At 38.4% G+C, this 12,134-nt stretch overlaps 1 protein-coding gene across 3 annotated transcripts in view; it reads right to left on the bottom strand.

Moving 5' to 3' along the window:
* Positions 1 to 508: 508 nt before the first annotated feature.
* Positions 509 to 12,134, bottom strand: part of hhat (hedgehog acyltransferase) — a 36,322-nt gene continuing 24,696 nt past the window's right edge. For all 3 annotated transcript variants that reach the window (XM_065288206.2, XM_065288205.2, XM_065288207.2), the window contains 3 exons: positions 6,109 to 6,310; positions 5,484 to 5,628; positions 509 to 1,876 (listed from right to left, as the gene is read on the bottom strand). In XM_065288206.2, the coding sequence (XP_065144278.2) occupies positions 1,797 to 1,876; positions 5,484 to 5,628; positions 6,109 to 6,310 (427 nt within the window). In that variant the 3' untranslated portion in view covers positions 509 to 1,796. The remainder of the gene's footprint in view (positions 1,877 to 5,483; positions 5,629 to 6,108; positions 6,311 to 12,134) is intronic.

Here is a 12,134-nt window from a genome sequence, read left to right as displayed (position 1 = left end):
AAAAACTAGACTTATTTTCTTGGGTCGATTTGCTCATCAAGAAAAAGCATCTTCATTTAGGAATTTTTAGATATTTTTACTGAAAAAAAAATAAATACTAAGAAAATGTGCATTTGATGCAACCAAAATGACCCAAGAAAATAAGTCTAGTTTTTAGACAAAAAAAAAATTAAATCTAAGTGATTTTGTAATTTTTTACATTAATTTTACATAAACTTGTCTTGAATTAAGGGTTTAAGAAAAAGTAAACTTATTTCAAGAATTTTTTTCTTAATCCCGTTTTTTATTTGCTTGTTTTAAGCACAAAATCACTGAAATTTTATATTTTTGGTCTAAAAACTAGACTTATTTTCTTGGGTCATTTTGCTCATCAAGAAAAAGCATCTTAATTTAAGAATTTTTTGATATTTTTACTGAAAACAAGACAAAAATACAAAAAATAAGTCATTTTTTGCAGTGTACCCATCCATTTCCTTGCACAGTAATGAAAACGGGGGAGTGGGGGGGGGTTGTTAGGGTTGGGAAATTTTCCTTATTTTCAAATCCCAATGTTGACAAGTATGAACTTTACCCAAAAGCTTTTCTAAATGTGTTTGTTAGCACTTTATAGCACTAATGCGGCTAAAGATACTATTGTGCCAGACTGTATTCACAGAAATCAGATCTAATTAGAGCTGAAAGCTCATTTGCATTTAAAGGTACACACATTAAAACAGCACTTTGTGGACGTGCAATAATAAATGATCTGTGAGGTATGTTGACCTGAAACTTCACTGACACATTCTGCACACACCTGAGACTTATATTACATCTTTACAAAATTGGCATACCATGTCCCCTTTAAACACAAATAATTAAGTACACTGAAGGGAAAAATGTCAATACATCAGCTTTAAGCACATTGAAATGTTAAGTTTGTGTAATTATTTGCACTCCAATGTTGCATATTTAATCAACGATCATTAATATCGGAGTGACCTGCGTTGAAAACACACCCGCACATACAAACACACATCAAGGACCTGTGTGAGCCGTTTTAATGTGACTCATGGAAAGAGCAGGTCACACATGACCTTTACCATACTGAAATAACATCATATACAGACAGAGAGAGGGAGAGAGAGAGAGAGAGAGAGCGAGAGAGAGAGAGCGAGAGAGATTAGGAGTCATTAATCTGATGCTAATAAAGGTGCTGCACAGATAAAGCTCTTAAAAGTGTAATCCTCCTTTATAGCACACACATAAACTCTAAGAAAGTGCAAACAACAGGCTCAGACCTCAGATGAGTAATCTCATTAAACGCATAGCAGCTTGAGCTCTTAGTAAGAAGATACATTGTGAGAAAGCCACAGATGATGACAGACAGAGCGAGTGATGGATAGGAAAATGAGACAAGACAGAGAGAGATCAGCACAAGAAAGATCAGACGGCCAAAACGAAGCAGAGGATGAAAATATACACAGATGGAGAAACGTGGAGGGTGGGTAATGATCGGGTCGTCTCCTGTTTCCTGGCCGTTGATCAGACCGATGTGTCACCATCAGTGTTCAGACAAACTCATAAAGCAGCGACAGGATTAAGCATCAAACGCACACCTGGAGCAGCACATCCTTTTCAATGCCACATACACACATTATACTATATAACAAACACGTTTCAGTAGATAATAGAAATGCACCTGTTGTTTCTTGCAAGGATCTTGCAAGTGTCCAAATTGGGAGCAGTAAAACTTTTAATACCATTGTCTCTGTAAAATACGTAGTCCTTCTGTGATGCCACACCGAGCCGCAGTGATGTCATCTCATGTCCCACTCAATGCCAACCTGAGCGAAGCAATAGAGAAAAGCAAGCATGGGAACGGCTATAGAGGACCAACCTGTTGAAGAAACAAGATGTTATAATGATTCAAGGGTACAGAGACACTTACATGAAATACTTATGATTGTATTTTTTGGAGGAACAGGGTATTAAGATATTCAATCTGTACACACTTGTATGTACATGTTAAATGCTTTATTTCGAAGTGTACGTGAAAATTCCGTATAAATCATCCATCTAAGGTGATGCTCACTGATTCCCCTCAATGGGTTCACCGAAAGCCCCAAGCCATTAAAACACACAGGACAGATGCGCGCGCGTGTGTGTGCGCACGCGTTTCTCTCTGGTGGCTTCATTAAAAATACCTGCCTTGTTGCATCAGAAGATCAAGAAAACAAGGATGAAGCAGAAGGGAATGAAAGAGAGAAACTAAAAGGAGAGGAGGCTATTACTTGTGGTTACACCTCATTGTCCTTTAGGTGCTGGAGTCACAGGTTTAGCTACTTAATGAATTTTGTCATGCCAACTACCCACAGGAATCAAATGCTGGAAGAAACGTCTGCATCTCAGATCTCTTGTTTCATTAATGTCTGGTTGGGGTCTATGGATCTGTGTGCGTGTTTGTAGCGTAACGCACTCATATCGTGTCTGCCAATCCCTTCGATACGACTCAACCCGCATCACGCCTACAGTACATTAAAGAGGACATTTCACAAGACTTTTTTAAGACGTCAAATAAATATTTGGTTTTAGCTCAGAATACCCTCTAGATAATTTATTATAACATGTTAAAATTGCCACTTTGTGGGTGTGAGCAAAAATGTGCCGTTTGTGGGTGTGTCCTTTAAAATGCAAATGAGTTGATCTCTGCACTCAATGGCAGTGCTGTGGATGGACAGTGCAGAATAAGGGGCGGAATTATCCCCTTCTGACGTCACAAGGGGAGCCAAATTGCAAGACCTATTTTTTTACTGCTTGCAGAGAATGGTTTACTAAGTGGGTTGATCTTTTTCATGTTTTATAGGTTAAGAGAAGCACTGGGGACCCAATTACAGCACTTAAAAAAGTCCGATTTTCATGATACGTCCCCTTTAAATAAAAAGCAGACACAAAAAGCGTGTTGCTATTAAAAGTAACTCATGCAAAATACATAAATTAAACAGACGTGAAGATAACAATGAGAACATTAGCACATGACTAAGTGTGTTTATATATCAACACCTATTCATTATTCAGCAACCCGTCCGGTTCTGTGAATGATGGTGTACGGCTAAATCTGAATGGAGGCTAGCCAGTCGCAACATAGACTTTTAAAACATATGAATAGATATTTAAAGCTGCACTATCAGTAAGAGTCTGCTGTTATAAAAGCACAATTTGTAGGCACAGTGTTCCTATCATAGATATATACACTAGATGTCGCCTTGGGGTTCTAAGCATGCGTCAAAACCGCCGCCATCTTGGAACAGGGGTCTTGTCATAGGAAGTAGCTAGGTAACGCTGCTATCTCCGCCTGTACTTCGAATTCATGGACGATGCCGGACTTTTGTGCTGCGTATTGATGTAAGGCCTACTAGCACTATGCATTATAGTTAGAAAAAGTAATGATTAGTTATGATAGTATTTTCATAATATCAAAACTAAAAAAAAATTCTGGACTCGATGCTAAATACATGTCTGACTGTTGAAACGAACCAAAAGAAAACCAAGAAAAGAGCATTCATGACGATTTATGGTGAATTTATTTCCGTTACACCATTGCTTACAATGATGCTGATGCGGGGTTCCCCTGTTTCAAGATGGCGGCTCTATTTGACGTATTCGGTCCAATGAACTGCCGTAGCCAAGGCGACATCTAGTGTACATATCTATGTGTTCCTATAAGGAGAAGGTTGTAAAGATTGAAACAAAGCAAAAAGTGCATACAAATTTTCTCAGATGATGACGTGTTTGTCCTGTGGTGGCTACCGTAGCTTCTCTGTGCGTTTCGAAAGAGAGGGGTGAGCTGTGGAATGAGTCGTTGGTTGCAATTTGCAGTCTCACAACTAGATGCCGCTAAATATCGACACAGTGGACCTTTAAAGAGCAACTGTTGTCGGATTCACAATTTTACATTGCCTTTGGTGTGTAAGTGTGTATTAGTACATGTTAACGATATGCAAAAAAAAAAGTAAACAATGAGGCGCGTTATCGTCTCCAACATAAATCTCTTTTTTTGGACTACAACAAACACACGGATTGTAGGACCACTAGCCACTAGCATTTGATTGACAGCTGATGTTGGTGGGGTGGACAGGAGTCAGCATGGCCACCATTAAGAAATACCATGGCAACCTTGGTTAAGGTTTAGGAGAGACATTCACCAGGCTTTATCTCACCCTGAGGACCTTTTTCACACCAATTCTTTTTAAACTTTTGTCAAGTTGCCTCCTGTTGCTTTAACTCCTATTAAATGCAATTCGTTTACAGCAAGATCCTGATTCAGTTTGTGTAGCCAAATCAAGTTTCTGAGCAAAATAAGAATAAAACATTTTCATCAAAAGAGGTTTTTTTTACTTTTTAAATGGGATAATTTTATAATTATTGTATAAGGATTTTAAAACCAATTTTATGGAGATCAGGGATCCACCGATACAAAATGTCTCTGCTGATACTGATAATTGATTACATAAAATGACATCCACCGATATTGACAGATATCCGCCCATTTAAATTTTGGATATAATCTGCCATGATCATTGGGTGTTTTTAAACAATCGACCAATGTCCGATTGAAAAAAAATCGGTTTTATCTGCCGATACAGAGTATAGGCTGATACAGTGTGTCCCTTATAGAGATATTCTGATAAGATGTCTAATAGAGATATTTATTAATTCTTTCACAATTTTAAAATGATATAATTTTTGATGTCCATAATAATACGTAAAAATTATTTAGCAAAATCCTTCGTAATCTCAATGTTTATGATCTACAGCAGAGGTCTTCAACCTTTTTCAGTCCAAGGAGGACCAAGGACCCCTAATAGATGTTTCAAATAAAAACTGGATTTATATATTTTTTATGATGGTTACATTACAAATATATAAAATAATTTTTTTGTATACATAGACACATACTGTTAACATAGTTTTAAATTTGCATTTAAAATTTTAGTAAAGTATTATATTATATATGGGAACATTAATTTCAATCAAGTTTTTTTATCAGTTTGTTATTAGTTTATTAATGCATTTTCATTAATGTCTAATTTCATTTTTTTTTATTGAATTCAAATAATATTTGGGGGACCCCCAGTAATACCACCACAGACCCCCTGTTGAAGACCCATGATCTACAGCACATCTCATATACGTCACAAAAACGGTGATTTAGTTCATGGCAAATTCATCACGCACTGAGCACCTCAGACAAAATTCATATCCAGTCGTGCATGTTTGATCCAGAGCGAAATGACAAGCAGAAGTCACATCAAATCATTACAGCTTACACTTGAGCCCCGATATATTAAATGACTGAAAACTTCTGCATTCCCAGAGAGTTTAAAATCTTCTCAGCAGCTGTGGCTGAATTATCTTCAGTTACTTTTTGAAAGGACAGAGAGAAGAAATCTTGGAGATGACAATGACGTGTAAACGTGAGAGGTGTAGGTATTTAAATGACCAACCTTGAACAAACACCCTCTTCCAGAAGATTTTACCCACGTGGATTCCACCCAGAAATACCAGATTGGACAGAATTAGCATAGCGGTGGAAAAGGCGGAGATAAGTGCAAAGCCACGCCTCTGCATTCGGGGAGACAGATAGCGCACCTGTGAGAAGACACAGAACAGTATTAAACATTGAATCGTTCATTAGGATTGCACTTTAAGAATTGTTTAGTGCATTTATTGCTGTGTGCTTACTATCAGACATCAAAATATCTTCTTCATCATTTATCACAATACTTACATACTATTTGTTTTCCTACTATGGAAATCAATGGTTAAAATCAGCTGTGTGCTTAAATATCTTGTTTTATGTTTTTCATCAAAAAAAAAAAAATAAAATAACATTTATACAAGTTTACAACAACATAAGCATGAGAAAATGATGACTGAATTTTCATTTTTGAGTGAACATTGTTTTTTTTTTAACAATGACAGCACATACTTTTAAGACACAGTGTAAGTAGGCGAACTGGGATGCAGCAAATGTTATTGTGTGGTATTAAAACATTTATCACAGTTTATTGGCAGCAAAATGCTGGACTTAAAGTTGAGATTTAACAGGAGGAGTGTGTGTAAGCTCACGATAACATGACGAAGAGGAGGAGAGGAGAACAGGAGGGTGAGAGCGTTCTCCACCGACACTCCGACCCAGTTCAGCAGGGCCCAGCACTGCAGGTAGTCATGGCAACCGTGCCAGAAACACACAAACCCGAACGCCAGCGCCGCTGAGACCAGCTTTCGGACCGCACCGTGACGCGAGCCGCCCAGCGGAAAGTATATGTACCTAAAACCACAAAATCACACATATACATTTACATTTATTCATTTGGCAGAGACTCGAATCTAAAACCTTTGCACAGTTAACGCAATGCTCAACCAATTGTGATATAAAGTTGATATCTTTAATATAGACTGAGGACTGAATTTGTTATACTGTAAATGTATGAACAGAAAAAATGATGCTGCGTGTAAAACTGTGACCGTGAGAGTCTCTCTCTTTCTCTCTCTGTCTGTCTGTCCATCTCTCTCTCTCTTTACTATAGTGTAGTAGAGTTTTCATTTCAGGGCTGAGAGAGCACCAATCTGTTGTAATGAGGCTGTTGGGATAGTGAAGGACTTGACTCGTGTGCGAGCGAGAGATAGCGAAGAGGATAAGATTAGCCCCTGACCACATCTACAGCTGACACCGTCTGTACATCTGCCTTGTTTCATCTTGCTTTAAATATTCCAGTCTTATTTAACCCTCCAACATTTAACAATCCCCTGGATTTAGATGTGGATTTACTTGTACATTTTAAAGGCACAATAAGTAATTTTCCCCGCTAGATGTCGCTAAGCAACAGCTGCAGCTGTGAAAGAGCACAGAATAATGGGAGTTGTAGTCCACTTATTTTAAATATGCTAATTTTTCATCTCCCCTAGAGTTTAACATTTGATTTTTGCCGTTTTGGAATCCATTCAGCTGATATCCGGGTCTGGCGCTAGCACTTTTAGCATAGCTTAGCACAATCAATTGAATCTGATTAGACCATTAGCATTGAGCTAAAAATAACCAAAGAGTTCCTATTTAAAACTTGACTCTGCTGTAGTTACATCGTTTACTTAGAATGACAGAAAATTAAAAGTTGCGGTTTTCTAAGCCGATATGGCTAGGAACTATACTCTCAAACTGGCGTAATAATCAAAGACTTTGCTGATGTAACATGGCTACAGCAGGCGTAGTGATATTACTCACCGCCCGAAAATAGTCCCCTGCTATGAAGAGTAACGGCGCATTCACACGGGGCGTAAGCGTTAACGCTTAACGGAAGGCTTGTCTGAAGCGTGGCTAACAGCCAATCACAGTGGCCGCTACACATGCTCCGGTCTTCCATAAACGTAATTGGCTGGCTCTGCCTAGGTTATTTGCATAAGGCGATATGATTGGCTGACGCACGCGTTGCCGCTTGAAAAGTTGAGAAATGTTCAACTTCTGCCGCCAGCAACGGCACTGACGCGGCGCCGACGGATACACAATTCAGTTCGCCAACGCTTGACGTCACCCATTAAAAGTGAATGGGAAGCGTCAACGCTTACGCCCCATGTGAATGCGCCGTAACTAAGGGGACTATTTTCGGCCAGTGCGTAATATCACTACGCCTGTTGCAGCCATGGTACGACAGCAAAGTCCTCAATTATTTTGAGAGTATAGTTCCTAGCCATATTGGCCATAATGGGTAGTAGTCCCCTTGGTTACTCTTAATAGCAGGGGACTATTTTCGGGCAGTGAGTAATATCACTACGCCTGCTGTAGCCATGTTACATCAGCAAAGTCTTTGATTATTACGCCAGTTTGAGAGTATAGTTCCTAGCCATATCTGCCTAGAAAATCACAACTTTTAATTTCCGTCAGTCTTAGTATACGATGTAACTACAGAAGAGTCAAGTTTTAAATAGGAAAAATATTGAAACTCTTTGGTAATTTATTTAGCTTGTTATCAGAAATAATCTACTTTAGAGGTATTGATTCTTTTATACCAGAAGTTTGCCGTTTATGTATGTTGTTGCCCCTGAAACCGTCTATACCGCACAATCCTAATGGTCAGCAAATGGATCTCACTTGCACCTCTTGTCTCTTTTTTGCTAAGACGACGTTCTCCTGCTTAGAACGTTGTGCCTTTATATTGATCACGAATGAAAACAATATATATGCACAGGCACAATGAAGATCCCCTGGCCAGTACATTATAATCTCATCCATCTCTCTCTCTCTCTCTCTCTCTTTCTTCCTTACATAAGCTCATATGAACCGCATCTGTGATTCGATTGTTGTGAGAACATTTCAATAGATAGGAGATGACACTTAAAGTCTGAAAGCGAGGCGTTAGAGCAGACAATAGCCGAACAGGAGAGGTGTGCTGTGTGTGCCTGTGGACGCTTTAAGATCAGCGGTGAGTCACACGAAAAAATGAAGATCCTCATCTCCATCCTCCAAAACTCAGCTCTTCACAATTACTGCACATTTAAAAGCACATTAAGATCTGTCCAAGTGCCCTTTACGGCACACATACAGCCCACATTCACACTCCAATTATGCAGATTGGCTCTCTCTACCACAATGCAATCACTACACATTTGGAGAGAGAGAGAGAGAGAGAGAGAGAGAGAGAGAGAGAGAGAGAGAGAGAGAGAGAGAGAGACGGTCAGACAAAGGTTTGTTTATCTTTCCACAACGTAGAGGCTCCAACCTAAGACTAAACAGATTGGGGATGCATTTAAAGATCCTGGGAAGGGGTGTGGCTGTTTACAACTTTTCCGTTTTCTGATGAGATGCTATTCCTTAAAATGTATAAATACATTCTAAAAAAAAAGGTTATTGGTCAAAAAGGGATGAGCCGAGCCCCTTGGGTTGTAATTTAACATATGCTGGGTTGTTTTAACCAAGGGGCATCTTTCCGTTTCATGTTTTCCGTCGTCAAGCCAACACGGAAGTGACTTAAGCTGCAAAGAGACTGGCTCCAAAGGGGAGTCAATTCCCATAGACTACTATGGTAAAATGCACAACTTTACAAAAAAATAAATATGTTTAGACCCTGCTAGAAAAAGTATTTTTTTGGTCTATAGAGCTAATTTTGCCCTTCATGACAACTGTGAGAGGATGAATTTTTTTTATAACTCATCCGTTTAAATTATATTAACTCTTTTCCCCTGCTAGCATTTTTTTTTTAAGTTGCCAGCCAGCGCCAGCATTTTTCATCATTTTCACAAAAGTTTAATGCCTTCCAGAAAATGTTCTTCTTTAAATATATAAACATACAATTTATCACATGAAACGCTTCATCCTACCTTCATTTGTTCTCTTTTTATCACCTCTCTAATATGGGTAGGTTTCTTCAAAAACACCAAATTTTGAGCAAAAAGCTGAGATAATTGCGTTTTTGTGAAGGACTTTTAATAAAGATCTGATTCAGAGTGATCCTCAAAACATACATGGACATACAGATGTTTGATCTAGGGCGATACTTTCAGGTTTTATAAGTTGTGGAAGATAATATCATCCAACTGGTGGATAATAGCGGTATTACGGAATTACTCGTCATTGGCAGAGAAGTGTTTTCTCGTCAATGGCGGGGAAAGAGTTAAGCCTTATGTGATAGGTGAACTGCCGCTGCTGTTACTCCTGTCAAGCTATGTGGGTGTGGTTTCAGCAACCAATCACCTTAGGCACACCCACATGACGTCTCGCTTCCTTGGCGATTTTTTGTCATCCAGGAGTGACGCGCTGCCAAGATGGCGATGACAGGCTCTGCCTACTTTGGGCTTAAAAAATGCTCTTCTTAAACGTCATGGACACCAGGTTCATATTTTTACACTCTATGGTTTTAACCTATTGTTGGATCAAATATAAACATTTTTCTGGGTTAATTTAACCCAACAGCTGAGGGGGTCCCTTTTTGACCCAATGCTGGGTTGAAAATAACCCAGCATATTTTAGAGCGTAGTGTACTGACAATGCAAACTTCACATTTTTTAAATAATGTGGGTTTTGCAGTAGCAACTACTTTCCAACAAGTTGTACAAATACCACAACAAAAACCGACATCTCTGTGTTTAAACTCTTTGTCTTTAAGTCATTCCCCGCCAGACATTTTTTGAAAAGTTGCCCACCAGCATTTTTTTGTGATTTTTACAAAAGTTTCACAAAATGCCTTCCAGGAAAAAAATCTAAAAATATATAAACATACAAATATATAAAATGAAAGAACAGACCCTCTGCTTTCAAACAAACAATAAACAAACAAAACAGGAAAAAAGTTTTATCCTATTTATATTTTTTCTCTTCTTATAAACTCTTAAACATTTTAAGCAAAAAGCTAAAATAATTGCATTTTTATGAAGGAACTTTGTTAGAGATCAGATTCAGACTGATTATCAAAACATACACAGAGTTTAAAATTAGTAAATAACGTTTTGGCTTCAGCTTTTTTCACAAATTGGCTAAGTGCCATCTAGTGGATAAACGCAGTATTGCAGATTAACGGCGCATTCATATGGGGCGAAAGCGTTAACGCTTGATGGAAGGCTTGTCTGAAACGTGGCCAACAGCCAATCACAGTGGCCGCAGCACATGCTCCGGTCTTCCATAAACGTAATTGGCTGGCTCTGCCTAGGTTATTTGCATAAGGCAATCTGATTGGCTGATGCATGCATTGGCGCTTGAAAAGTTGAGAAGGTGATACAGTTGAGTGATGCTGCGCCGACGGATCCACATTTCAGTTTGCCAATGTTTGACGTCACCCATTAAAAGTGAATGGGAAGCGTCAACGCTTACGCCCCGTGTGAATGCGCCGTAACATAAAAATTCTTCATAGACACTTTATTTATGCAAATGTTTTCTCTTAGTTGGAGAGATAACTCTTCAATGGCGGGGAAAGAGTTAATATCAAACACGCGTTTACAACAAAATGAATCCTCTCTCATGTAGTATTGCACTCTTAAAATATATTTGATACAGTTCACCACGGCATAGAAGAACTTTTTTGGCTGTATGGTTCAATATAACTTTGAAAAACATCTGAAGGTTCTTTGAAGTGGAAAAATGGTTCTTTAAACTGTAAGAAGGTTTTTTGGGGGGACTTTGACTGGATTTTGGGCTCTTCTATGGCCCTTTATAGCACCTTTATTTTTAAGATTTGGACAAGTATTGCTTATTTAAGGGATTTGGTTTAAGTCTTTAAGTGACGTTAGGTGATTTAGAATAAAATCCTATTGTTTATTCCTGTGTTGACACAGATCACATTTCTTTGTAAGCAGCTTAAAACCGAACTGTATACAAATCTCTTGTCTGTTGTCCTAGATGTTCCTTAGTAAAATATTAAATCAACTTTTCTCTGCCTCTCGGGCCCAAGCAGCATCACTCGTTACCCGTTCATTTTCCATGTACATATTAACACAGACTGGCAAATTTCCAGCGTGTCCGGCTAGAATGCAATGCTCTTCGTGCTAAACACATGCTAATGCAACCTCGATCAAACATCTTTTGTCTTTGGAGATCGCGGCCCTGCCAGAGACTGACAATATCAAACCCGGCACAAAACACAACCTGGGCTCTCTCTCCAAAACCACAACAATGACCTCTCCATACAGCAGAAGCGCATTAGAATATGAATAAAGTGTGTCACAAAATGCTACAGCTGAGCAGACGAGGTTACGCCAGGACCTGAAGAGGCTTATTTTGGTTTTTAAGAGCCTTACTACTGAATTAATTCATACGAAAAGGAAAAAATCGAATTAATTAAAATATCAGACATTGAAGACATCTGTCCAGCTCTGACCTTCTGCCAGAAAAGTGACCCCTCACACAAACTACACTTTGGAGAAATTATATTAATGCAGGCTAAAATCGTATAATCAAATTATGAGATTATGAGCATCAAAGTTTGATTTCAATCTTTGATTCAGTCAATATTAAAGATATCAAGGTTATATTTTTACAGAATATTCTTTACATTATGTAGAATTATTTTATATAAAAACTGTAAATCAACAGGGTTTTCTAAGGGGACATGGAGCAAAAATTAAATAAAGTTTAGTTTCATGTGCTCACGTGAAACCTTCATGTGCAGAAT

This window comes from Paramisgurnus dabryanus, chromosome 17 (assembly GCF_030506205.2).
Source record: "Paramisgurnus dabryanus chromosome 17, PD_genome_1.1, whole genome shotgun sequence".
Classification (NCBI taxonomy): domain Eukaryota; kingdom Metazoa; phylum Chordata; class Actinopteri; order Cypriniformes; family Cobitidae; genus Paramisgurnus; species Paramisgurnus dabryanus.
The sequence above is the reverse complement of the archived record's forward strand: the minus strand, read 5'-3'. Positions and strand labels throughout refer to the sequence as shown.